Raw genomic sequence first — 27442 nt, forward strand, 5'->3', positions numbered from 1 at the left:
AGTAGGGAAAAGCCCGCGGGATTCGGGTGCAGTGCTTAAAGCACACGCATGCACCTATGCAAAGTCAATGGTGCGTAAAAGTTACACAAATAGAGTTTAAGGATACTTCCGTTGGAACCTAGAAGGACAAAACTTTAGACACAGACCCTAGAGATGTGTACCAGTGTGGGAACACCGGTGTTGCTGAGTTACCTCCCCCACAGGAAGCGGGTGCATAGGGTCGAAGTGGCATTGGGTTTCGTCACGCAGGTTGTTGGTGCTTGAAGCTGAAGATGCTGCAGGCGATGTGAAGGAAAAGTGTCCGGTGTGATCCAAGGGTGGATCAGTCTGGAGCAACCAGAATCACAAGTCGTATTTCGGTTTTCGTCGACACAGGGGCCACAAGCCAGCTGGCAAGTGACCGGGCCAACGCGTTGAGCCAAAGAAAGCAGAAGGGCCCCACGCAGCACTCGTCGAGTGTAGAGGGGTGAGCTTCGGTGCAAAAGTGGCTCAGGGTTGGGGCTTCTCAAACCCGGTGTACAGCTTCAAGGGTCACTCGTGGGCTGCACAGTCAGCGTCTCGTGGTCTTTTCAAGATGGCGTGCCCCACGCTTCCGGTCGCCTCCACGGGTCTCAGCTCTGCAGGGACTGTGGATCGGGCTGTAAGAAGGCAGGCAAGCTTGATCTCGTCGATCTCTGTCGCTCGAGTTCCGGCGGGAACTGCAACAAAGCAGACGTCGAGGTGCTGGATGGTGCCTGTTTGCACAGGGTGGTCACTCCTTGACCACAAGGGAGATTCTTCAGTCTTCTACGTCGAGTAGGATGTCGAAGGGTCCAGAGTTTCGTTTCAAATGTTTCATTAGGATAATCTGAGTGTGTTGGCACTGCTCCCATTCTTATACCAATCTAGGGGGCTGGATTACCTGCTAGATCCCCTCCTATGGGTGGGACCCAGGAAGCGGGTGGGTACACCCCTTTCCCTTTGATCCAGGCCGCGCTGGGACTGGTGTGCCCCAAAACAGGTTTGGCCGGATTATGCAAGGGGCAGCTATGTGCTCCCCAGGCAGTGTCTGGTTTCTTTCAAACCTCCCTGCTACAATCCACTATCTCCTGTCTGGGGTGGTGTAACACCTCCCTGCGACAGGAAAGCCTTTTTCCAGGCCTCCTCTGCTGAGTTTCGGTCAGCAGCAGGAGGTCAGACTGGTGTCTGTGGCAGAAGCATCCATTTTGTGGATCTGAGGCTCTTTTAAAATCAACCGCGTTTTAGCAAAGTAACATGTCGTCTCCCTCTAGAGGGGTGGAAAGCTACCCCCGTTGCCAGGACTGGCGAGGGGGTAGTATTCCAAATCGTATGACCCCTTACACGACATGTTTTGATAAAGCCAAACCAAAGTTAACATATAACCGCGAGGATTATAATGCACTTAATAGTATATGGTATGGCATTATCCCGGAACAGCTTAGGGAATTGGTCCCGACAGCTGCAGACAGGCTCAGCTCATGCTAGAGCATCATCTCACATAAAACCAAGTACTCTGCCTCCAGGATTGTTAAGGCCTGCCATAGGAGTGGCTTATAGGTTTATATGTGTCCAGATAGATTTAGATATAGGCATACTATATCTAAGCAAGGGGTTATTACACCACCTTGCCCCAGCTGAGTGATCAGCCAGTTGTGCCAATTTTGGATAGCCAGCCAGGGGTGGCAAAAGATATGCTGCAGCCCCTGGTAGGCCTTGGATGCACCTATGCCCTGGGCACTTATAGTGCTCTGTACAGGGGCTGATAAGGTGACCCAAGCCAATTTAGTTATGCACCTAGGGTACATGGAATCCATTTTACAGAGAGAGCAGATAGCCTGGGGCCCTGATTAGCAGGGAACCAGGCCAACTAAGTCAAAAACCAGCTAAACACAAGGCAAAAAATCTGGGGTAACCATAGTCAGGTAGCCACCTTCCTACAGTTCCCAACAATGCAGTCCATCCAATCAATGCAGCCTTTCCAATACCAATCCAATCCTCCTCCCATTTTTAGGGACAGGGAAAAGAAAGCAAAGAGGAGGACAGCGGGAGGATTTGAACCAACAAGTGCCTAGGAGCATGCCTCTGGAGTTCTCCCGTTGATCAGCAAGGACTGAGCCTACTTATGAACCTCACATATTATAGATTATCAGAACATCAGAAGGGAGTCCTGAGTAAGGGCTTAGGATGTGTCCCCACTAATTTGCTGCACACCTTTTTGTTCAGTCAGGAATTTGCAGATTTTTTTTTTCTTTTACAAAAGAAAGGCGACAGTGACACAGCAGGTGGACACTGGCTTCCGCCCTAAATAGTTTTGTACCTCAGCTCTCATTATTACCCACAGAGATGGTGACGTTTGAGCGTGCTGTGGTTCATGACATAGAAGAATTGAGTAAAAGCATGGGCCCACCCTTCAGGAATCTCTCGGGAGGGAATTTGAAGAAATCCAGCACAACTTAAATCTAGTTATAAAACCTGCTGATAGTAATTCAAACAAGAGGTATATGAACAGGATACTTCCAGGGGATCCCACATCAGAGCTCCATAAAGAGATGGGTTCCTTGGTTAATAAGCTGTTAACAATGGATGGATATCTCAAAATGAGGGGACTTTTTTGTGTAGAGAAAAATCAGTCATTCTATATTTTTGTATATCTGACAGACATCTAGCCGCATATTCCTTAACTTAGAATATCCCCAGGCGTCAGGCTGGATCCTGAAAACTTTCCGCAGCAGCACCTCTGCGCGCCTAGGGCGGTGCCATCTGGCTCCGCCCGGACATCGTCCACGGATATGACGTCAGCGGAACCATATATGCCCCTCCCGGCGCTCTGATGTCAGTTTTCTTCTTTTCCACGTCTGAGCGCGGATCCTGGAAAACCAGGCGTTCCTTGGCCTGGTTTTTGGGCCTTCTCGACACCCTCGGTGTTGATGGAACGGTGTGCAATACCTTCCAGCTTTAAAGCTTGTGAAGCCTGTGCGCGTCAGATGTCTGGCACTGACCTGCACCTCATCTGTATGTGGTGCCTCGGCATGTACCACGACGTCAAAGAGTGCGAGGCATGTCCGAGGATGAAACCAAAGTCCTGACTGAGCGTTGCATGAAACTGCTGGCCGCACAGATGTCCTGTCCAGCTCCGTACCGTCGCTGCTCTTCCTCCCGGCATCGGGCTCGTTCCTGAGGTCGCTCCTGCGACTGCCATGCGAAATCAGGTAAGCGCAAGCACAGGCGTCACTTGCGGAGGTCTTCCTCCGATGTCCGTACTGCTACCGCCCATTCCTCTCGCACTGTGCCAGGTAAGGGCGCACAGCAGCCCCATACTCCGTACCCGCCCTTTCCGGGAGTTGGAGCAACGCGTTCCCAAAAGGTGGCTTATTCTAAGGCACTCCAAGCTTGCTTTGAGTCTCCCCCTCTGCCTGGTGTGCCTTCGGGTCCCACAGAGGTAGCAGGCACTCATGCCGGGTCCTCGTCTGCGGACGTTTCCCCGGCACCGGCTGTGTGCGTCAACTCCGATTCCGGAGCAGATGCAACGCCAACGAGCCTGGGCCGAGAGCACAGCCCATCCCATCAGTCAATACATAGCCCTGAGAGGCTTCCTACTTCAGAGGCGGCGCCAGCCGGTTCGATGACGGGTACTACCCCAGGCTCGACACGGGGACCGGCACCTCGTGCTTTCTCCAGGCAGTTTACAGTGGGATCGACGTTGGTAGACGTCCTGGTCGAGTCCCCTGTGGAGGTCACCAACGTCCAGGTGACTCCGACACAGCGTCAATCGACGCCGGTACCGATGTAAAGTCTCTTCCCCAGGTTGAGGTTGTTTCTTGCTGTGTGTGGTCGTGGCCTCCTTCTGGCCGTTTATCCTACCACAATTTCCATAATCCCTACTGTTTCCGTATGGGTGTTTACACGCCTTGCCTTACATTCACACGGTGCACTCTCAAGGAGCGTGTTTTCTTTATAATTCTTGCTTCTTGGGGTCTGGGACATGTCCATTTGTCCTTACTATTTCCATTATCGTGTCTAGTTCTTCTAGCTTGCAGGGGATCATCGTTCCTCCCAGGCATGGGGCAATTGTTACTTACTGCCCTAGGTGTTGTCCTATCCTAGACTCTTGTTGTGTTCCGCTTCCTTTTTCAGCGTTTTCTTTCTGCTCGGTGTCTGTTCTGTGTTCTTGCCCAGCGGATCCGTGCAGACTGTTCCTTCATGCGGTGTCTGTGGTCTCTGGCCCTGTCTGTTTGTGCTACCGGCTCTTATGTGGTGCCCGGCTTTATTGGTGCCCTTTTTGGGCCGTGGCCTTCTTGCTGTTGTGCGCACCTGAACTGTTCATACTGGTCTACATGAGGCATGTGCTTATTTCGTGTGGTTCCAGTGTCCACACGGTATGCATAGGTACCTTCCGGTATGCTTGAGTGTCTTCCAGTCTTCGCTCTTGTTTTTTGGCGCTTGACTTCTGGTCATCGGCTCTTTCACATGTTGTGACAGACCTTCTAAGTCCTGACGTGTCTTGTGCTTTCGTACTACTAACGCCTTCTGGCCGTAGGTTGGCATCCTGCCAATACTGTCTCTTGTGTCTTGCTGGTACAGGTTTCAACAGGGTGCCTTTTCGCTGTTGTACATATTGGGCCGGTGCGTGATGTCTGTCATACCAGTTGCTCTCTCTCGAGGCTTTGCTGCAGTCGGTACGCTGCATCCGGCAGATCTCTCAAACCCTCGGTTCAGCTCCACTTCTTGCGAACTCATATCATCCTTTTTACTCCAGCATATCTAGTGTATGGGTTCTTCTACATGCAGGTTCCAAAGTGCTTTTTTCCATGGTTCATCTTCTTTTTTCAAGTTATCGACTCACTTCGCCAGGGGCAATCTGGCTCTGTTTTTTTTCTTTTACAAACCCCGTATACACAAAGGAATTTTTTCGCGCTGTTCTTGACAGCTTCTGGTGCCTTTGCCTCCCATTGTTTTCCGCTCTCTTTAGAGCTTCATGGTCGGGTGGTTAACTGCACTAACATTACTGTTCTCACTATGGTTCATCCCCTGATTGACGGTGCTGTTTTAGTCACCTTCTGGACGACTAAGTTCTCTCGGGAACTTGGTGGGGTTCCATCGCAGACCCGCCTCCTCCATGGGTATGGCTTTGGTATCTATTCTAAGTTCAGCATCCCTGCGCTCTGGGGGGACGGCATCACGCGACTCCACCCAAGCGTCGTACGTGACGTCAGTGAGGTCACATAAGTCCCAATCCCGGCGTGCCTACGTCAGTTTTTTCCTTTTCCGCCTGCAACGTTCTCTGTTCGGACCTCTTTGGGCCCCGTTTTTCTTTCATGGTTGTGATACATTTTGGTGTAACAGTGTGCGAATGCCTTCGGGGTTCAAGACTTGCTTGTCGTGACGGCGTCTTATGTCGGCGACGGACCCTCACCTCATTTGCATGTGGTGTTTAGGGGAAGATCAGGGCACCACTGTTTGCGAGGCGTGCTAACAGCCAAAGCCGAAGTCGCGGCGGGAGCGCCGGATGAAACTGCTCTTGGCGCGTCTTTCAAGGTCGGCTTAATCCCCTCAATCAGCCGCTGCAGACAGTTTTAGAAGCGGCTGTCATCGGCGTCCTCATCCCTCTCTTATGTCGAGAGAGCGGCGCACCCTGGTGGGTAAGTGTCGCAGCTTGTCCCCGGGGGCGTGGGCTATCCGCGTGTGATGCTGCCCGGGTGTGGTCCTCCTATCCACCGGTTCCCGGTGAAAGAGAGTCGAGATGGAGACACATGTGGTGGCCTTGCAGACCTTGCTGGCATCTCCTCCTCCTCCATCCCCTCCTGGGGTGTCAGCGGATCACTTGCATTGCGCAGGGCCCTCCGCGGCGTCGCTGGCGGATCCGGCGCCGACTTGCTCGGCTCCAGGCTTGGAGGAAGTGGTGCTATTGTCCAGAGGGCCGAGCCCCGCTCAGCCCTCTGGACAGGCGGCAGCCTTTTCCACGGCTGAGCTGAAGCCGCCACTACGCCAGCACCTGCTGGAGCGGCCAGCGCCACAGGGGTCGGTAGACCAACCTTAACCCCCTCTTGTCCGAGGCTGGATGGGGACCCCTCGTCCTCCTCCGGGCCCATATCATCCCTCCGTGCAGGCGGCTGCCTCGTCGGAGGGCGAGTGGGAGGTTGAATCTACCCTGGTAGCACCGCATGGGTCGGCGGGCCACCTCCGTCACATTCTGGGCTAAGGCCGGCGTAGGGCTTCGTGTCACTCCCCTGGTCCCTCTCGTTCCTCCACGCAGGCGGCTGCCTCGTCAGAGGTCGAGTCTGCGTCGTTCCGGCGCCGCCCCTTGGCCACTTCGACTCCAGCTCCGCTCCGGTCCCCGGCGCGGTGTTTGACCTGATGGAGCCCTGTCCGGCTCCACATGGTGATGACAACCTGCCTCTGACGGCGGATTCTACGGCACCAGACAGGCACTGAGTCGCGGATTCGTCTTCAGACGCTCCCTCTTCTCTGGAGGTTGGGTGCCTACTGGTGTCATCCTCCCTGGAGATGGGCCCCCTTGTGGTGGCTTTTTCACAGGTGTCATCGAAGGGCGGCTCCCCTCCATTCTCGAGGCCAAGGTGTTCTCCGGAGGAGCAACAGGTCCCCCACTCTTCGGTTCCTTCTAAGTTCCAGGTCTGGCCTTTGCCCGCCCTGCTCGGCTTCGGGGACGGCCGCCCTAGTTTACAGCCGTCACCCACGGAGGAGCTGCTATCTCCACCGCGGGGCCCTACGGAGGTGGGTGCGGCCTTCGCTCACGCAGTGTCCACAGCTGTTGGTATTCTGCGCATGGGTGACTCGTTGCTCATTTCCCAGCGGACCATCTTTTGGAGGTTCTCCACCAGGGCTCTGGTGGGAGGGAGCTATTGCTTCCCTTTGAGTGTACGCTCCTTTCTTATCTGATGGGGGCCTGGAGGCGACCCGCCTCACGGGATCCGGTGCTTCAACGCCTTCTGCACCAGCACCGCGTGACCCGGCGTGTCTTTCCCTCCACCCCTCTGCCTCCAGTCCACTTTTGCGGACTGCTTTTACCTCCCTGCCGCCACTGTTGTCTCCACCGTCCCAGGAGACCCGCTGGCTGGACTCTTGGGGGCGCAACATGTTTGCCTCGACCAGCGCTGCCCGCAGGCCCTTAACACCGTTTGTGTGTTGACTAGGGCCTCCTCTTGTTTGTGAGACTCGGCTGAGTCCTTGGGATCCGTCGCTTCACAAGAGACTGTTCAGGTGGACGTACGGCATCATGAGCTGGATGGCCGGAAGCTAGCGGCGTTTATTCTCCGCTCTGCTCTGGACATCTCGGAGGTGCTGGGCCGGGCCATGGCTTCCTCAGTGGCCCTCCGCCGCCATGCTTGGCTTCGAGACGGCGTGTTCCCTGAAAATGTTCGGGAGCGGCTGATAGATCTTCCATTCGATGGCACCCTGTCATTCCATGCCCCGGCAGACTCCGCCATCCAGAGGTTCTTGGCAGGGCTCAGTCCTCCTCCGCCTCCTTATTCCTCCACCTCCTTCTTCCCCCTCCTCAAGTGACTGCTGAGTTGATCTGGTTCTGGGCGTTCTTCTGTGCCGGTTGCCCTTGCTGTGGGGTGTGTTTTATGGCCACTTGAGTCCTCCCTGCTCGGACTGTGGCGTCGTTGGCTGTTGGATGGCCCTTTGTTGACTGTGTGCTTTTACTAGAGTTGTCTGCACAGACCTGGCCCTGAGATTAGGCCTTCTGTTTTTCTCTTGGGCTGCTTGATCAACCTTACGCAGGGTTTCTTTTCCCGTAGATCTTAAGGTTTTTCCTCTGCTGCGGAAGTTTCTTCCAAAGAGGGTTCCCATGTCTTGGGACTTAACTTACCCTATGTGGGGTAGTGGTATCTGTTCTATAGCTTGCGCTCTGCTAGGGAGTTCTGGTCGCCTTCGGGCCCCTGCTCTCCATGGCGTTTATGTATGTTGCTGATGCTTCTTTAGGTCGTGTGCGCGGAGACCTTGTAGTAGTGTATCCGGGCACTTCCTCGCCTTCCTGCTTTTGTCCTGGAGGCTGGGATGATTCTGTGTTTATTCCTTTGTCGAGCGTTGACTGCCCGATCTTCCTGGACTCCGGGCTTTTCTTCCTGCTTCTGGCGGTTTATTACTGCCGGCGCTGCTCTGTCTGGTCTGTTGCTTTCAGTCTATGGTGGGCTAGCCTTCTTTTCTCTCATTTCATTGGGCCCTCTAGGCTTTTCTTCTGCCTCTTTCTTGTCCTGGCATTAGATGGAAGCTCTGTTGCCGTGTAGGGGCGTGGAGTGCTTCGGCCTCCCTGCCCTTGACCTTGGTTCCTCTGTTCTGAGTGAACGGGCTCCTTCAAATCATTTCCTCTACCCACATCCCTCTTGGGGTCGGTAGTGTTCTACTTGTGGGGGTTCTCCCCTTGCCTGGGAGGACGGGGCTCTCCATCCTGTCCATTGGACTAGTCCCCTGTGGGCCTCCCTGTTATATCCAGGCTGGTAGGGTCCTTCCGCAGGCCCTCCTTCCCCGTGGGTATGGCTAGGGTATCTATTCTATGGAAAGGGATCTGCTGCTAGTAGTCTCTATCAGATGTACGAGTTACTTACCTCCAGTAACGGCGTATCTGGTATAGACGATTCTAGCCGCAGATTCCTTCACAGCCCGCCTTTCCTCCCTGTTCTGCGAGGACCCTTTGGTTTGCCCTTCTGCACTCGCCCCACGGTGGATGACTTGAGTGCGTGTATTCTTTCCATCTTTGACAAGCCGTTATCTTGCTTTTTGTTCCTTCCTCTTCTTTGCAAGGTTGAGGCTGGATCTATAAGTACTCCTGGGCTCCTCTGCTCTGGTTGCGCCAGGTTTGAGGCTGGCCTTCCTTTGTTCCTCCCTTTCCCTCCCTCTTGTTTTCTGAAGGTCCTGGCTCCTCTGCTACCCTCTGGGCTTGGGTCATTTGGCCGTGCCCTACCCTGGGGGGTGGGGAGGGGGGGGGGTCGCACTCTTTGCTGGAGTTGCCTTGGAGGTCTGTTGTTCCCTGTTTGTCTTGGAACTGGTTTCCCTTCATGGGTCTTGGTTGGGGTTGTAGTCTCGCTGCATGTTGTCATGACATTTTGCATAGGTTCCTTTTCTTAAGGTTGGTACTGTTTTCATGACTGGCAGGGTGACTGCTCAGGGCTGTGCTCTGTTCTTTCTCCTTTCCCTGCTTTTGGGTACTGCAGTGTTGGCACTGCTCCTTATGGTTTTCTTCCTCACCATTCCTTTTTCTTTTTAGCACACTGTTCCCATGCTTCCACAGTTTCTCTGCTGGCTCCGCGTTGTGGCACGGAAAAGTTATCCGAAGAAAACTAACGTAGGCGTGCCAGTGTGGGACTTATGTGACCTCACTGACGTCACGCACGTGGACGACGCTTAGGCGGAGTCACGTGATGCCGCCCCCTCCTCTCCCCCCTCCCCCCCACCCCACCCCCCTGGTACGCAAGTATGCTGTGGCTAAAAGTTTTCTGGGTCCAGTCTCACGCCTGGGGATAATTGTATGTGAAGGAATCTGCGGCTAAAATAGTCTCTACCAGATACACTATTACAGGAGTTAAGTAACTCGTACATCGGCCTCTCATGCCATTATTTATGTGGCCTTAAATAAACGGAATTGTCACACTTTTAGGCGTGCATTGTTAGGTGTTATGTTGGTGCTGCCATTGGCAGCGCTGGGAGGGTTTGGGTGGTGCAGGCTGCTGTGGTCTTCCTAGAAGGACCCCTGGCCCTTTTTAAATTACAAATTAAGCACGGTATATTTTGTATATGGGAATGAGATATTTAAAAATCTTGCACTTTTTTACCCGGGGTTAATAGGGCTGAGGACACATATCCGTAGCAGTAATTATTTTGTTAAATCACATCAAGAATGTCTCATGATATTTGTTTGGGTCTATTTTTTGCATGACAAGTTAACCCATAGGTAATTTCTTTTTCTAGGCTTGGTTAATTTGCGAGGAACAAACTTGCCAGAACAGAACCCGTAGACTTCCTCTCAGCTTCTCACGGAACGGTCCAATCTGCCAGACCTGTATGAAGGCAACTCTGCGGCCTGAGGTTTGTGCATTTTTATACATGCAGGATGAGCTGGATTACTGATTTTACTTTACTTTAATACAGTGTATTAGAGTATGAATATTAACCAGTGGTTAATTATGAAAGTTATTTCTATTCTGATGTCTGTATACATTTTCATGTAGCGTAGCTTAACCAAAATATATCAGTGCGCTATACAGAATACCTAAAGTTGAGCAAGATCTATTAGACTGAACATAATAAACACTTGACAAATTGAACCAAAACCACGGAGCATAGATAACAATTCTTGGTGATATTAATGGAAAAGAATAATACAGAATTCAGAACAAACAGGTTGTATAAGATGTGGTCGTTTAAAAATGAAGGGAATTTAAGTATGGAGTGTGACACAAAATGAGGCTGAAGCTAAAGTGTGAAATCCTAAAAACCTAAAGTCATGCAGATTCCTCATCCTTTTGAATCCCCTCCAGGTACCAGACAGAATCCAAAAGCTTTGCAATAGCTCTCCTGGTCCTACTGTGGTGCCACATTCTTTCTCAGCTTCAGATTCCACCCAGGATATGACGTCTCAGACTCATGCAGGGTTTCATCTTGGCACATAGATGTTTGTTCCTTTTTTCCGTGCCATCCATAGCTGTCTCCTTATACATTTTATTACTTAAGGAAGCATAAGGGCAGCCTTGTTAGGTTTATCTCCAGGAAAATCGTCCACCTTTAAAAGTTGCCATTCCGCTGGAAAACAGATGTCACTTTCTGAACTGCACAACTTCTGCTTTCTGTCTTGGACCGCAGCATGAATCGCAGTCCTAGTACAAATGCAATATGCATTCAAATGAAATCACAGCATTCGAGACAAAGATCTGTGTGGCCCAGACCACAGATTAGCACCAAGGTAGGCTGCAGAGTTCCTCTTCAATGGACCCATGACCAGTCCTGCTCCGGCTCTCCTTCAAAAGGAAAGTCCTTCAGGTGGGCCTAGTCCAGGGAGAGGAACTCTGAGATTATGCAGGCAAAGAAGAAAAGACTCTTCAGTTTCTCTGCGCCAATCACATCCTAGGGGTAGGTTGTCCAGTCCTCTGTTCTCACCCCCAGTTCCTGCTTCGGTGTCAATCTCAGAGCCAGACTTCGTGGAAGTGATACTGGCATCGCAGTCAGACCAAGGATGTGCTTCCGGCCATTCCTGCCCTTGATACTGACCCATGCCAATTGCAACCGTTACCCAGGTGATCAGTACTGGCCTTCCTCAGAAAGAATTTCCCTCTGGTTTACATTAGGGCCTAATGAGACTTCTAAAACCTCAACGGGCCAACTGCTGCTGGGGACTGGTCGGTTGACCCTTCTTTAATGCCTCTTAATGCTAGTGTGGAGGAGGCCAAACCACTTTCCAGTCTTAGCCAGCTGCTATTCCATTGGCGCCTTCTTCAGCACCAATGCTGCAGAATTAAGACGCATTGCATGGCTTGCCTAATTTTCTGAAGACTAGGGCCATTTTAGTTAGATTCAAATGCAAGGCACAACAATTGTTGGAAGAAGCGTCTTATAGGCCTCTACCCCATGGTTATTACAGTGGCACACTTGCTGATATCTCAATATGAATCGGATTGTGTTTAGGTGCTTGATATTGTGTACCAAGATGATGACAATAGTGAGGCTGGCCACCTCCTCTTGCCATGTGGTTTGCTTCTTTCCTGCTTTTAAACACCCTGAAGCATTCAATAAAAAAATATATATATATATATTTGTGTGTATATATATATATATATCTCTGAAAGAGACACGTTAATGATAGATCCATACCTTAGAATAACCCCAGGCATCAGACTGGATCCGGAAAGTTTTGCTTAGCAGTACCCCTGCGCGTCAGTAGGTGGCGTCCTGCGCCCATCGCTGGCGTCGTAAGCGCCGAGATAACGTCAAAGACTACTTAGGCGCCACCCATGCGCCCTGACGTCAGTTCTTTCTTTTTCGGCTACAGCAAGTACAGATCCGGATTGAGCATGTACCTTAGTCACGTTTTGAGTGCTATTTTGAGACTTTTGTCAACCTCCTCCTCTCCCCCCCCCTTTTTCTCCGGGTGCACGTAGGGATGGTCGGGTTTAAGTCATGTAGGGCCTGTCGCCGTAATAAGTCGACCCCAACGATGTTTGCCTCTACTGCCTGGAGAACAATCACGGCTCCCGGGACTGTTGAGCCATGGTCCCCAAGGCTTACAGGAGCGGTGCTGGAAATTTCTGGAGGTCTAGCATTGATCACATCGCCGCTCCTGGTCCAGTGGCCGCTCGGGGGACTGGAGCCGTCGCTCCTCGGGCTCAAAGTCTTCGCCTTCGGATTCCGGTAAGCGACGCCATAAAAAGAAGTCGAAGAAGCATGTTCGCTCTCCTCCGTCCCCATGTCGCTCCTCAGAGGCGGACTGGGGGGGGGGGGGGGGGACAGGGGCTTTGCACCTGCAGCTCCTCTGGAGCCTGGGAGTCCTGTGGCTTACCCGCCCTACCCGGGTCCGTCGGCGACTCCCGAACAGATGGAAGAGTTCCTTGCTGCCATGGACCACCTTGTTAGACCTCGGGCTCCCGGCTTGTGGGCCCCGCGGTCCCGTGTCCAAATCCTGTTGGCCCGACGGCTCCGCCACTGGCTCCAGCCCCGGAGAACCAGGATCCTATGCCGCTGGCTCTGGCGCCACGAGGTGCAGCGTTGCCGGCTCCGGCACCACCCTCTGCTCCATCCTCGGTACCACACTGGGCGCCGTTTATCCCACCCTTGCCCCGGTTCCAGAACCATTTTGTTCCGACCTGGGATCTGCATTGGGAGGCAGCGCCTTTCTCGGCGCCGTTCCAGACACCGTTCGTTCCTTCTCCGGGTCTGCCACCGCGATAGGCCCCCTCTACACCAGAAGCGGAAGAAGACTGGGAAGGGTCCGAGGACCCGCTTGCTTGGCAATGGGTTTCCGAACAAGATTGGGTGGACGACTTGGAGGATGCAGGCGACCTCTGTCTATGATGACCCGGGCTTCGCCTGTCCCATGCCTACGATAGAGGAGGGTGCCTCCTACATGATGGTGCTCCGTCAGGCTGCTGAGGCCCTCAACCTTGACCTCCCCACAGTGACCCTCAAGACCAACCTCCTCACCGAGATGCTCCAGACGGCGTCTACTTCGTCGGAGCCGTCGCTTCCCTTCAATGACGCCCTTACAGAGGTCCTTTGGGCACTTGGTCAAAGCCAGCCACGGGGGCTCCGGTGGATAAAAAGGTCACCAGACGCCGGCACCTGGCGACCCCGCTTTCTTGACCGCTCACCCTACGCCTGAGAGCCTGGTCATTCAGGCCACGATGTCGCAGAGTGCCTTTCCCACGGCCCCACCAGATTAGGACTCTAAAAAACTGGACCAGTTTGGAAAGCTGTTGTTCTCTTCAGCCAGCTTGGGGCTGTCCTTTCTCAGGCGATTGCTGAAGGTAAGGATGCGGCGAAGTTCGCCATTCGATGTGGGTTGGACACCGCCGACTCATTGGGCAGGGCGATTTCTACGACTGTGGCGTTGTGGCGCTACGCCTGGTTGCGTTCAACTGGGTTCCCACCCGATGTCCAGAGCTCACTCATGGACATGCCTTTTGATGGCACCCGCCTGTTTGGCGACAGTGCTAACCGTGCACTGGAGCGATTTAAGGATTCGTGGGCTACGGCCATGTCCTTGGGTCTTTCTGCTAAGAACCCTGCCACTCCTGGTTTTCGTTCCTTTCGTGGCCAAGGTAGAGGCACCCAGGCACGCCCCTCCTACAGGCCTGCGCAGAACCAGCCTCAGCGCGGCCTTGGTCACGGTTTCCGCAGGGGCATGGAACCAGCTTGCGGGTCCGTCCACCTCCACCCCCGCTGCTTCCACCTCCAACCCTTCCTAATCTGCGCTTCGGGGAGCACCCCACACCGGTGGGTGACAGGATCCGCCACCACCTCCCCCACTGGCGCGAGATTACATCGGCCAAGTGGGTGCTGCAGATAATATACCATGGTTACTCCATTCCCTTACAGTCCCCCCCCCCCCCCTCTACCCCCCCCCCCCCTTCAGCCATGCTACCTCAGTGCCAACGCATTGTGAGGGATTATTTGGTTCTTCTCCGACAGGAAGTCATGGCCCTCCTGGCCAAGGGAGCCATCGAGTGCGTTCCTGGGCCAGAAATAGGGAGTGGTGGTTATTCCCTCTACTTTCTGGTCCCCAAGAAGGACAAAGGGGGTCTGCGTCCTATCTTGGACCTCGGGGACGTCCATCGCTTCCTCCCGAAGGAGAAGTTCAAGATGCTGACTCTGGCTCAGGTCTTGGCTGCCCTCAACCTTGGAGACTGGATGGTAGCGTTGGACTTGCAGGCTGCGTATGTTCACATCCCTGTCCTGCCGGCCCACTGGCGTTACCTGCGGTTCGTGGTAGGCCAGGAGCATTTTCCGTTTACCGTGCTCCCCTTAGGCCTTACTAGCGCCCCTCGGGTTTTCACGAAAGTGATGGCTGTGGTCGCAGCTCATCTACGCAGTTCAGGGGTGTCAGTCTTCCCCTACCTCGAGGACTGGTTGTTGAAGGCGGGCTCGCACCAGGCATTCGTCACCCACCTTCAGACTTCAGCCGACCTGCATTTGCTGGAGTTCTCCATCAACGTGCAGAAGTCGCACCTGAGTCCCTCTCAGAAGCTCCCCTTCATCGGAGCAGTTCTGGATTCGACGCAGTTTTGGGTTTATCCTCCCGAGCAGCGAGTCCAGGATATTCAGGCTATGATTCTGATCTTTCAGCCTCTATCCCTGGTTTCAGTCAGGATGACCCTTCGGCTCCTGGGCCTGATGGCCTCCTGCATCCTGCTAGTGCAACATGCCAGATGGCATATGCGGGCTCTGCAGTGGGACCTGAAGCTCCAGTGGTGCAGCATCAGGGCAACCTGTCTGATCATATTCGGAGGGCACTGCACGACGCTTGCAGTGGTGGCTCTCGAATTGCGATTGAGTCAATGGCAGATCCCTCTCCCTTCTCCAACCGGAGCACACAGTAGTGACGGATGTGTCCCTCCTGGGATGGGGAGGCCACTTGGGAGAGGCGGAGATCAGAGACCTCTGGTCTCTGGCGGAGTCCCGTCTCCATATCAACCTTCTGAAGCTGCGGGCGATCAGTCTTGCACTGAAGGCATTCCTTCCCTCTGTGCGGGGAGATGTGGTGCAGGTGTTAACGGACATCACCACCACATGCCCGCCCTGTACGTTGCAACAAACAGGGTGGGGTGGGGCCGTGGACCCTATGTCAGGAGGCTTTGTGCTTCTGGACATGGCTGGAACATCATGGCATTACCTTGGTGGTTCAACACCTGGCTGGTTCTCTGAACGCCAGGGCGGACGAACTCAGCCGCCGGTGCATGATGGATCAGGAATGGCGTCTGAACTCGGACGTGGTGCAAGGTCTCTTTCTGCAGTGGGGAGAGCCTTGGTGAGATCTATTCGCCATCGAGGAGAATGCGCAATGTCATCAGTTCTGCACGTTGAAATTTCCAAGGCAGCACTCGCTCTGAGACGCTTTTCGTCTCGAGTGGAGTTGAGGTCTACTGTAGGCTTTTCTGCCTATACCACTTCTGCCCAGAGTGATGAAGATCAGGCGCGACTAGGCCCAAGTCATTCTTGTGGCTCCGGACTGGGCTCGAAGAGTATGGTATCCTGAGCTACTCAGCTTGAGCATCGATCTCCCGATCCGTCTGCCTCTACAGGAGGTTCTTCTATCACAGCAGCAGGGGACGGTCCTTCACCCAAACCTGTCCAGCCTCCACCTCCATGCGTGGAGATTGAGCGGCAACAGTTGACGGCTTTCGACCTTCCTCCCGAAGTCTGTAATGTCATTCTGGCAGCCAGGCGTCCCACCAAAAAAACGGTATACGCCTGCCGATGGAACACATTTGTGGCATGGTGCATGTGAGAAGTTGGCCTGATATATGATGCTCACTAGTTCTAGTGATCACCTTGTATCAGTCCAAACAACCCTTATGGTGATTGGTTGTAAGTCAACCTTATAGACCAGCTATCCTAATGGTAGCATGGACGAAGCAGTCTTAGGCTAAACTCTTTTGGCATGTGAAGCCAGCTGTTTTACCACATATAACCCCTTGAATACCAAGTGAAAGGGCACCACGCAGGTTGTTATGAAAATAAACAATATATTTATTAATTACTAACACCTCTGAACTCTTTATGAGATCAGAGGGCTAAGCACATGACAAGACTCTCTGGAAAAATATGTTTAAGTTGCACGAGTTACAATGGTGCCCTAGGGGCACGAGAAACCATATAATAAACAAGTGGTATAAGGAAATCGAAAGAAGGAATGGAGCTGTCCAGAGGTTGTAGGATCGCTGGGACTACACTACCCTAACCTTAGGTAAGTAATAGGAGGCCCACGGGATGCGTGTGCAGAGTGTGAACTCACACGCAAGATGCATAACAAAGTCAATGGACAGTACAAATTTAGAAAAGGTAAGTAATAGACAGTTCTGACTAGCTAGGACTAAAACGACTGGAAATCTGGACACTAGGAGAGTCAATCTACCCTTGAGCACCGAAATGCTCTTGTTACCTCACCCACGGGCTGCGGGTGCATAGGTGTCAAACTGTGTTGGGTTTCTGCGTTGAAGTCTATGGAGCCTTGAAGAAAGATGCTGCAGGCGACCAGGAGGAAGCTGTCCGGAGTGATCCAAGGGTGCATTAAGCAAGATGAAGACCTGAAAGCAGAGGGGACAATGTTCACAGTCACTAGCCAGTGACTGGGGTGGAACCAGGAAGAAACCAGATGCTGTCATCGCGATTAGGTGTAGGATGGAGGCACAAGCTGTCCCACGCAGGCTCTCGCTGTCGGCGGTGTTGGTTCCGCATTCGGCGTCTACAGGCCTTGGCAAAGGCAACCCACGCGGTGAGTGGAAAAGACGTCTGGTGCGGACCAGGAGGGTCCGGGGTGCTTCTCCTTTGCAGGGAAGCAAGAGCCAGTCTGGAGCAACCAGACCAGCGGTGTAGATGTCGTGGATCGTCATCTAGGAGGCCACTAGCCAGCCGGCAAGTGACCAGACAACGCGTCGAGCAGCAATCAAGCAAACGGGCCCCACGCAGATCTCGTGGATGCTGGAGGGCTGATCTTCTGTGCAGGAGCTGCTCGGGGCTGGGGCTTCTCAATCCCCAAAGCACTTTCTCGAGGATGCCTCTGAAGTCGTGCTGGAAGCGAAGTGCAGTTTCTTCAAGTTGGCCGGTCCCATGTGTCTCGTCGCACCCACGGATCTCAGCTGTGCTGCAGATGTAGGTAGAGGTCGGAGAGGTCTGGGAAGTCCGGGTCTCGTCGGGCTCTGAAGTCTGGATCCACCAGGGAAGACGACAAAGTGAACCGCTGGAACGCTTGATGGTGCCTGCTTGTGCAGGGTGGTCACTCCTTGGCCACAAGGGAGATTACTTCAGTCTTCTGTGGAGCAGAACGTCAAAGTCCAGAGTTTCTTCTTGTACTTTCAAATCAGGATTAATCTAATTTGGAATGGGACCAGCTCCTACCTTTATTCTCCTAAAGGGGGCTGTTCTATGACTAGGTCCCTCCTACGGGTGGGACCAGGAAGGGGGGTGGTTACACCCCCTATCCTTTGTCCGGTTTCGCGCCAGAGCTGGGGCTGGAGTACCCCAGCAACTGGTTTGAACTGGTGTATGCACAGGGCACCTTGTGTGCCCCAGGCATGTCTCATTCCTTTCAGGCCTGTCCTACCTAATACACAAAATCCTGTCTGGGGTGGTGCTAGCACCTCCCAAGGCAGGAAACCCTTTGTCCAGGCCTCCCTCGCTGGAAGGACTCCCAGCAGCAGGAGGTCAGACTTGTGTCTGTGGTGGCAGCATCCATTTTGTGATGCTGAGGCTCGAGTTAACTTTAACGGGGGTTCACAGTTACATACATGTTGTGTCCCTCTAGAAGGGTGGAATGCTACCACCGTCGCCAGAATTGGCGAGGGGGTAGTATTCCAATTCGTATGACACCTTACTCGACATGTTTTGATAATGCTATGCCAAAGTTAGCAATAACCGCGAGGATTATAATGCACTTAAGAGTATATGGTATAGCGTTATCATGGAAACAGCTAAAGGACTTGGTTCCGAAAGCTGCAGACAGGCTCAGCTCATGCTAGAGCACCATCTCACATAATTCCAAGCACTCTGCCTCCAGGATTTTTAAGGCCTTCCATAGGAGTGACTTATAGGAGGATATGTGTCCATTTTAGGTTTAGATATAGGTATACTATATCTAAAGCAAAGGGTGATTACACCACCTTGCACCAGCTGATTGATCAGCCAGTTGTCGGATTTGGATGGCCAGCCAGGGGTGGCATAATACATGCTGCAGCCCCTGATAGGCCTTGGGTTCACTTATGCCCTAGTGTGAGAAGTTGGCCTGATATATGATGTTTCCAATTCTGGAACCACCTTGTATCAGTCCAAACAATCCCTTATGGTGTCTGGTTGTAAGTCAACCTTATTAGACAAGCTATCCTAGTGGTAGCATGGACTAAGCAGCCTTAAAGGCTAAACTCAAGAGGTCGTGTTAAGCGAGCACTTTTACCAATCACAATCCTGTAATACCAAATGAAAGGACACCACACAAGTATATATAATAAAAATATATGTGTTTATTACTAAAATAATCCCCAGTACTCTTTATGAGCAAAGGGGCACAAGCGTTGAATCAAAAGCACAGTATAACATAAGAAAGTTGCACAATTATGGATGAGGGCGGGTGGCCACTTAAACCATATATTAAGAAAGTGGTATAAGAGATACCAATCGAACAGTGGTTAGGCCTAGGGCCTAGGGAATCGCTTGGAGAAGTCGTGACAAGCAATACTGAAGTCGGGAAAAGCCCGCGGGATTCGGGTGCAGCGCTTAAAGCACAGGCATGCACCAATGCAAATTCAATGGTGCGTAAAAGTTATACAAATAGAGTTTAAGGATACTTCCGCTGAACCTAGAAGGACAAAACTTTAGACACAGACCCTAGAGGTGTGTACCAGTGTGGGAACACCGGCGTTGCTGAGTTACCTTACCCACAGGAAGCGGGTGCTTAGGGTCGAAGTGGCGTCGGGTTTCGTCACGCAGGTTGTTGGTGCTTGAAGCTGAAGATGCTGCAGGCGATGTGAAGGAGAAGTGTCCGGTGTGATCCAAGGGTGGATCAGAGTTGTAGAGTACCTGAAAGCAGAGGGGACAGAGTCTGGGTCACTCAGCAGTGACCAGGGTGGAACCAGGACGGAACCAGGCAATGTCGGGCGCAATCAGGTGGTTGTCGAGGAGCTTCTCTCCGCTGCCACGTGGGCTCTGGGGCATCTGCGACGTCCAGGAGCGGGTCACGAGCTGTCCCACGCAGGCTCTCACCGTCGGCGCTGTCGGCTTCAAGATCGGAGCAAACAACACTTGGCAAGAGCAATCCACGCAGGACTGGAAGATTGCTTCTCACTCGGACCAGGAGGGTCAGAGCAGGTGCTCCTTTTCAGAGGAGCGGGTGCAAGTCTGGAGAAACCAGAATCACAAGTCGTATTTCAGTTTTCGTCGGCACAGGGGCCACAAGCCAGCTGGCAAGTGCCCGGGCCAACGCGTTGAGCCAAAGAAAGCAGAAGGGCCCCACGCAGCACTCGTCGAGTGTAGAGGGGTGAGCTTCGGTGCAAAAGTGGCTCAGGGCTGGGGCTTCTCAAACCCCGGTGCACAGCTTCGAGGGTCACTCGTGGGCTGCACGGTCAGCGTCTCGTGGTCTTTTCAAGATGGCGTGCCCCACGCTTCCGGTCGCCTCCAGGGGTCTCAGCTCTGCAGGGACTGTGGATCGGGCTGTAAGAAGACAGGCAAGCTTGATCTCGTCAATCTCTGTCGCTTGAGTTCCGGCGGTAACTGTAACAAAGTCGAGGTGCTGGATGGTGCCTGTTTGCACAGGGTGGTCACTCCTTGACCACAAGGGAGATTCTTCAGTCTTCTACGTCGAGTAGGATGTCGAAGGGTCCAGAGTTTCGTTTCAAATGTTTCATCAGGATAATCTGAGTGCGTTGGCACTGCTCCCATTCTTATACCAATCTAGGGGGCTGGATTACCTGCTAGGTCCCCTCCTATGGGTGGGACCCAGGAAGGGGGTGGATACACCCCTTTCCTTTTGATCCAGGCCGCGCTGGGACTGGGGCTGGTGTGCCCCAGAACCGGTTTGGCCGGATTATGCAAGGGGAAGCCTTGTGCTCCCCAGGCAGTGTCTGGTTTCTTTCAAACCTCCGTGCTACAATCCACTATCTCCTGTCTGGGGTGGTGTAACACCTCCCTGCGACAGGAAAGCCTTTGTCCAGGCCTCCTCTGCTGAGTTTCGGTCAGCAGCAGGAGGTCAGACTTGTGTCTGTGGTAGAAGCATCCATTTTGTGGATCTGAGGCTCTTTTAAAAATCAACCGCGTTTCAGTAAAGTAACATGTCTTCTCCCTCTAGAGGGGTGGAATGCTATCCTCGTCGACAGGACTATCGAGGGGATAGTGTAGGAAGGTAGATACCTGACTATGGTTACCCCTGACTTTTTTCCTGGTGTTTTGCTGGTTTTCTGACTTAGTTGACCTGGGGCCCTGCTATTCAGGACCCCAGGCCCACTGCTCGCTCTCTAAAATGGATTCCATGTACCTTAGGTACATTTCCAAGTGGTACTGGGCCACCTTATCAGACCCTGTAACTCAGGGCATAGGTGTACCCAGGGCCTACCAGGGGCTGAAGCATGTATTATGCCACCCCTGGATGGCCATCTAAATCTGACACAACTGGCTGCACGACAGCTGGGGCACGGTGGTGTAATCACCCTTTGCTTTAGATATAGTATACCTATATCTAACCCTAAAAATGGACACACGGATTCCTATCAGTCACTCCTATGGCAGGCCTTGACAATCCTGAAGGCAGAGTGCTTGGAATCGTGTGAAATGGTGCTCTGGCATGAGCTGAGCCCGTTTGCAGCTTGCGGAACCAAGTCCTAATAGCTGTTCCATGATAACGCATACCATATACTCTTAAGTGCATTATAATCCTCGCGGTTAAATGCTATCTTTGGTATTGCTTTATCAAAACATGTCGAGTAAGGTGTCATACGAATTGGAATACTAACCCCTCGCCAATTCTGGCGACGGGGTAAGCATTCCACCCTTCTAGAGGGACACGACATGTATGTAACTGTGAACCCCGGTTAAAGTTAACTCAAGCCTCAGCATCACAAAATGGATGCTGCCACCACAGACACGAGTCTGACCCCTTGCAGCTGGGAGTCCTTCCAGCAAGGGGAGCTTGGACAAAGGGTTTCCTGTCAGGGGCGGTGCTAGCACCATCCCAGACAGGGTTTTGTGTATCCTGGGTAGGCAGGGCTTTACAGGAAGGTGACTGCAAGTGGCACCCCGGTGCTCACTACGCATCTGCCGGCTAGAACCAGTTCCAGGGGCACACCAGCCCCTGGCCTGGGGAAAGTCCGGCATGGGAGAGGGGTGTAACCACCCCCCTTCCTGGTCCCACCCCTAGGGCAGGACCTAGTCGCGTACCCACCCCTTTCTTTAGGATAAAGGCAGGAGCGGGGACCCTTCCAAATTGGATCATCTTTGAATCAAGAAACTACTTTCTAAGAAAGGAACTCTCGACTTCTTCTCAAGATTTCTCCCTTGTGGCTAAGGAGTAATCACCCTGCATCCGCAGGCACCATCTAAGAACTCTGCGGTTTGCTGCACGTCCTTCCTCAGGAATCCGACCGACCAGCACGACGAGACCCGGCTTCCCTGGCACCTCTGACCTCTACCTACCTCTACAGCTAAGCTGAGAACCGTAGGTGCGACGAGACCTCGAGGGACCGGCCATCATCAGAACTGCACGACTTCTATCCAGCACGACCGCCGAGGGATCCTCTGGTGAGTGCTTTGGGGTCCGAGAAGCCCCGACCCTGAGCAGCTCCAGCACCGAAGTCCAGCCTCCTAGCATCTCCACGATCTGCGTGGGGCCCTTCTGCTTTTTGCTGCTCACCGCGTTGTTTGGCTACTAGCCCACTGGCTTGTGGCCTTCTTAACGACGCCCGACGACATCACTGCTGCTGGTCTGGTTGCTCCAGACTGGCCCTTGCTCCCTTCCAAAAGAGGAGCACCCCGGAGCCTCCTGGTCCACTCCAGACGCCATTTTGAGTCCACCGCGTGGGCTTGAATTTGCCAAGACTTGTTGCCCCAATCCTGGGTCCAGCGACGTCAACAGCATCATCCATCGTGGGACAGCTCGCACCTCCATCCTGGTCGCCGACAACGCCTCCTGGTCCGTGAGATCTGCAGAGCACAGCGTCGCCCACTCACCTAGTCGAGGTGACTACCATCCGGTGCCCTCCTGGTGCCACCTGACTACTGGCTAGTATTCACGAACTTGGTCCTCTCTGCATTCAGGTGTCATCCATCTTCGATCCAGGCTTGGATCAACTCGAACTATCTTCACTGGTCGCCTGCCAGCAACTCCTTTCTTCAGGCTCGTGGTTCGTCTACGAGGATTCACGACGTCTTTTGAGACATATGCAGCTGCAGCCCCTGGGCTAGGTAACTTCGGCATTTCGGTGCCCCAGCATAGCCTCACTATCCAAGGGTCAGGATCCACTGTCGTTTTGATCTACCTTATCGGGTTCGCCCGAGAACACTAACTTTGCCTTTACTAGCTCCCATAGACTTTGTCCCGCATCCCGCGTGAGAGTGCACACTCTGCACCAGAGTCCCCTAGGCCTCCTACTTGTAATCTGAAGGTTCAGTAACGTAGTCCTAGCGATTCCAAAGCCTATTAGTACAGTACTTACCTGCTAGTAATTTTGAATTCCACTTCCATAGTATAGGGTTTTTCGTGCCCCTCGGGCATTTGTGTAAATTGTGCAACTTAAAGTATTTTCGTAAGAGTTTTGTTGTGTGCTTAGTACCCTGTCCTCATAAAGAGTACAGGGCTGTTGTGTTCTAAATAAATACACTGTTTATTTTCATAACACTTGTGTGGTGTCCTTTCACTTGGTGTTCAAGGGGTATATGTGATGGTATAACAGCTGGCTTAGCACGCCCTCTAGAGTTTAGCCCGAAGACTGCTCGTATCCACGCTACTAGGATAGCTGGTCTATAAGGTTGACTTACAACCAATCACCATAAGGGTTGTTTGGACTGATGCAAAGTGCTCACTAGAATAGTGAACACTATATATCAGGCCAACTTCTCACAGATAGTATTCCAAATGGTATGACTCCTTACACGACGTGTTTTGATAAAGCCAAACCAAAGTTGCTATATAACCGCGAGGATTATAATGCACTTAATAGTATATGGTATGGCATTATCCCGGATCAGCTTAGGGAGTTGTTCCCGACAGCTGCAGACAGGCTCAGCTCATGCCAGAGCACCATCTCACATTAAACCACGCACTCTGCCTCCAGGATTGATAAGGCCTTCCATAGGAGTGTCTCACAGGTTTATATGTGTCCAGATATAGGTTTAGATATAGGTATACTATATGTAAGCAAGGGGTGATTACACCCACTTGCCCCAGCTGTGTGATCAGCCAGTTGTCAATTTAAGAACCAGCCAGGGGTGGCAAAAGCTATGCTGCAGCCCCTGGTAGGCCTTGGTGGCACCTATGCCCTGAGCACCTATAGTGCATGGTACAGGGGCTGACAAGGAGTCCATTTCCAATTGGGTTATGTACCTATAGTACATGTATGTGAATTTAGAGAGAGAACAGGAGGCTGGGGGTCTGATTAGCACGCCCACAGCCTCAGTAAATCAAAAACCAGTGAAGCAAAAAGCAAAAATTGGGGTGACCATAGGATAGCGGACCCTACTCTCCTAAACCTGGGTACCTATGGTACACTGTACAAGGACTTAAAAGAGTGACCCAATACCAATTGGTAAATGCACCTAAAGTAAATGGATGTCAATTTAGAGAAAGAACAGCTAGGCTGTGGGTCTGATTAGCAGGCCCACAGCCAGGGAAAGTCGTAAACCAGTGAAGCAAAAAGCAAAAATCTGGGGTGACCATAGGATTGCAGACCCTACTCTCCTACAGGGCCTCTTTCAGCAGTGGGGAGAGCCTTGGTTAGATCTATTCGCCACCGAAGAGAACGCGCAATGTCATCAGTTCTGCGTGTTGGAATTTCCAAGGCGGCACTCGCTCGGAGACACTTTTCGTCACGATTGGAGTTGCGGTCTGTTGTACGCCTTTCCACCTATACCACTTCTGCCCAGAGTGCTGAAGAAGATCAAGCGCGACCGGGCACAAGTCATCCTTGTGGCTCCGGACTGGGCACGAAGGTACTGGTATCCCGAACTACTCAGTATGTCAGTCAATCCCCCGTTCGTCTGCGTCTTCGGGAGGACCTTCTGTCGCAGCAGCAGGGGACGGTCCTCCACCCGAACCTGTCCAGTCTCCACCTCCATGCTTGGAGATTGAGCGGCGACAGTTGAAGCCATTTGACTTGCCTCCTGAAGTCTGTAACATCATTCTGGCAGCCAGGCGTCCCTCCACAAAGTCGGTATACGCCTGCAGGTGGAACAGATTTGTGGCATGGTGCACAGCAAAGGCTTTGGATCCTCTCTCTGCCCCTCTTTCTGAGGTTCTTCTCTTTCTTCTTTCTCTTGCCCAACAGGGCTCTGCTCTGGGCACTATCAAGGGCTATCTTTCTGCTCTTTAAGCCTTTTTGAGGCTGCCTGATAAACCTTCTTTGTTCAAGTCCCCTATTGTTAATCGATTCTTGAAAGGCATCACACATACGTTCCCTCCTGTGCCCTTTGTGATGCCTCAGTGGGACTTGAACTTGGTTCTTACTTATCTGATGTGCGCTCCTTTCGAGCCACTTCACAACTGTCCTCTCTGCCTTCTTACTTTGAAGACTGCCTTCCTGGTAGCCATCACCTCTGCCAGGAGAGCGAGTGAGCTCCAGGCTCTATCCTGTAAACCTCCTTTCCTTTCGGTCCATCCGGACAAGGTTGTGTTGCAGACAAGGCCCTCTTTCCTGCCCAAGGTAGTCACAGCCTTCCACATCAGGCAATCCATCACCTTGCGCACCTTCTTTCCGCCTCCGCATCCCTCGAGAGAGGAAGAGAGGCTCCACCGTCTGGACCCAAAACGTGCGCTCTCTTACTATCTAGATCGCACACGCCAGTTCAGGGTGGATGACCAACTCTTTGTTGTTTACGAGGGCGCCAAGAAGGGAAAGGCGGTACACAAGCAGACGATCTCGCGGTGGATCATCTTGTGTATCCAGGCGTGCTACTCCTTGGCTAAGAAGGAACCCCTGTTGGACTGAGGGCTCATTCCACTCGGGCCACAGCGACTACTACTGCCCTGTGCCGAGGAGTGCCCTTGTAGGACATTTGCCAGGCAGCTACGTGGGCCTCGCTGCACACGTTTGCAAGACATTATTGCCTGGACAGCCAAGTCCGGAGGGATGGCTTCTTTGGCGGTTCCATCCTCCAGGACTTTCTGGTGTGATTATTGGTTCGCAGACCCACCACCGGGGTTGGTATTGCTGTGGTATCTATTCTAAGGTAAGGAATCTATCACTAACGTGTCTCTTTCAGATGCACAAGTTACTACTTGTGTAACAATATATCTGTAAGAGACATTAGTCAGTGATAGATTCCTTACCGACCCACCCATCCTCCCCGTTCTGCGAACCGATATCTAGGGTTAAGGTCATCCCCTTTCAGGACCCTAGTTTCAAGGCACCAGTGTTGTTTTTTAGCATAGCTCTGCGTTTCTGGCGCGGAAAAGCTGTGTCTAAGAACTGACGTCAGCACGCGGAGGCGGCGTCTAAGTACTCAGACGACGTTATCACGGCGCTGACGACGGACGCGGAGCCGCAGACGATGCCTACCGACGCGCAAGGGTACTGCTACGCAAAAATTTCCGGATCCATTCTGACGCCTTGGGATATTCTAAGGTAAGGAATCTATCACTAACTAATGTCTCTTACAGATATATCGTTACTCAAATAGTAACTTGTGCGTCGGCGCGCGAGGGCGCCTCCTAGGTAGCTGCCGCAATGTCATCTCTGCGACCACGACGCCATTGACAGACGCGGAGCCGCATAACGCCACCTTCCAACACGTAGTGGTACTACTGACGAAAACTTTGTGTCTGAAGCCTGGGGTTAATTCTAAGGTAAGGAATCTATCACTAACTAATGTTTCTTACAGATATATCATTACCGAAGGTAAGTAACTTATTCATCTGGGTAAGAAGGTCAAACCCAGTAGGAAGCGGCTGTGATAAGATAATTTTCAGTAGTGCTTACCTATACCACCCTTCACCCAGCCTGTCCCCTAAAATGGTTGGATTTTCAAAGACAGTTGCTGCAGCAATTGAAATTAACGGAACAAAATTTGCTTTGGTAGTCTTGGGTGAGAACCCATCTTGAATGTTTTAGAATTACCTGCATACGTTTGGTTGGGCAGTGGTGGACCTTTAAAGTTGAAATTTGCAGGTTATGATAGAGATAGAAACGTTTTTTGGACATAGAAAGTTGTTAACCAGGTCAGTGAGTGTTTTTCACAGTAAGAATCCAGGCTAGATTTCTCTTCTCGACTAAAGTGGTTTGTTTGGCCCTGCGTGCCACCTATCCGAAAATAGTCTAGTCTAAGTGCACAAGACTACAGTGATGCATTACATCAGTGAGATGCGACACAGGAAGATGGCTGTTTTTAGCAAATATTTTTCCATATGTTTCAGTCATAGTCTTTCTGATTAATGGAAACTGTTTTGTAGCTCCGCATCCTATGTTTTAATATTGCGATTTAGGTCTAGGTTTTGGTTGATCTGTGAAATTTCGACTACCCTGAGAAAGGACTTCTGCCACTTCAAGTCACATGCTTTCATTTTATAGTTCCTCGGACTATGACTGAATCATGCTCTAGCCACCAAGGTCCAGATGGTTGACCAGTTTGTGCATGCGCAAATGTGTATGCGACCCGTTTGCGCATGCAAAAACCTACATGGTCAATATACAAACGCTATTTTGAGAGTCGCAAAAAATTGCGACTTGCAAAATAGTGTTTTGCAACTCGCTATTAGGAAGGGGCGTTCCCTTCCAAATAGCGAGTACCTATCCATTTATCAATGTTTTTACCGCAATTGCAGTCGCCAAACACTCGCAAATTACCACCCACTTCAAGAGGGTGGTAATGGAGTCGCAAATGGGAAGGGGTCCCCAAGGGACCCCTTCCCCATTGTGTCTAGCTCTAACTTTGTGTCCAGCTCTAAAAATATTTTTGTCTAGCTCTAGCATTGTGTCTAGCTCCAAAAATATTTTTTAAGGGCAGGCAGTAGTCCCAGTGACCACTACCTGCCTTTAAAAAATGACACCAAAACATATATATATTTTTTTAAATGTATCCTGTTTTC

General features: G+C 52.1%; 1 protein-coding gene across 1 annotated transcript in view; it reads left to right on the forward strand.

Annotated features, from left to right (window-relative positions):
• POLA1 (DNA polymerase alpha 1, catalytic subunit) overlaps positions 1 to 27442 on the forward strand; it is a 2033948-nt gene that overhangs the window by 1878610 nt on the left and 127896 nt on the right. The window contains exon 35 of the mRNA XM_086934515.1: positions 9928 to 10044. Within this exon, the coding sequence (XP_086790641.1) occupies positions 9928 to 10044 (117 nt within the window). The remainder of the gene's footprint in view (positions 1 to 9927; positions 10045 to 27442) is intronic.

Source organism: Lissotriton vulgaris, chromosome 8 (assembly GCF_964263255.1).
Source record: "Lissotriton vulgaris chromosome 8, aLisVul1.2, whole genome shotgun sequence".
NCBI classification, from domain to species: Eukaryota; Metazoa; Chordata; class Amphibia; order Caudata; family Salamandridae; genus Lissotriton; species Lissotriton vulgaris.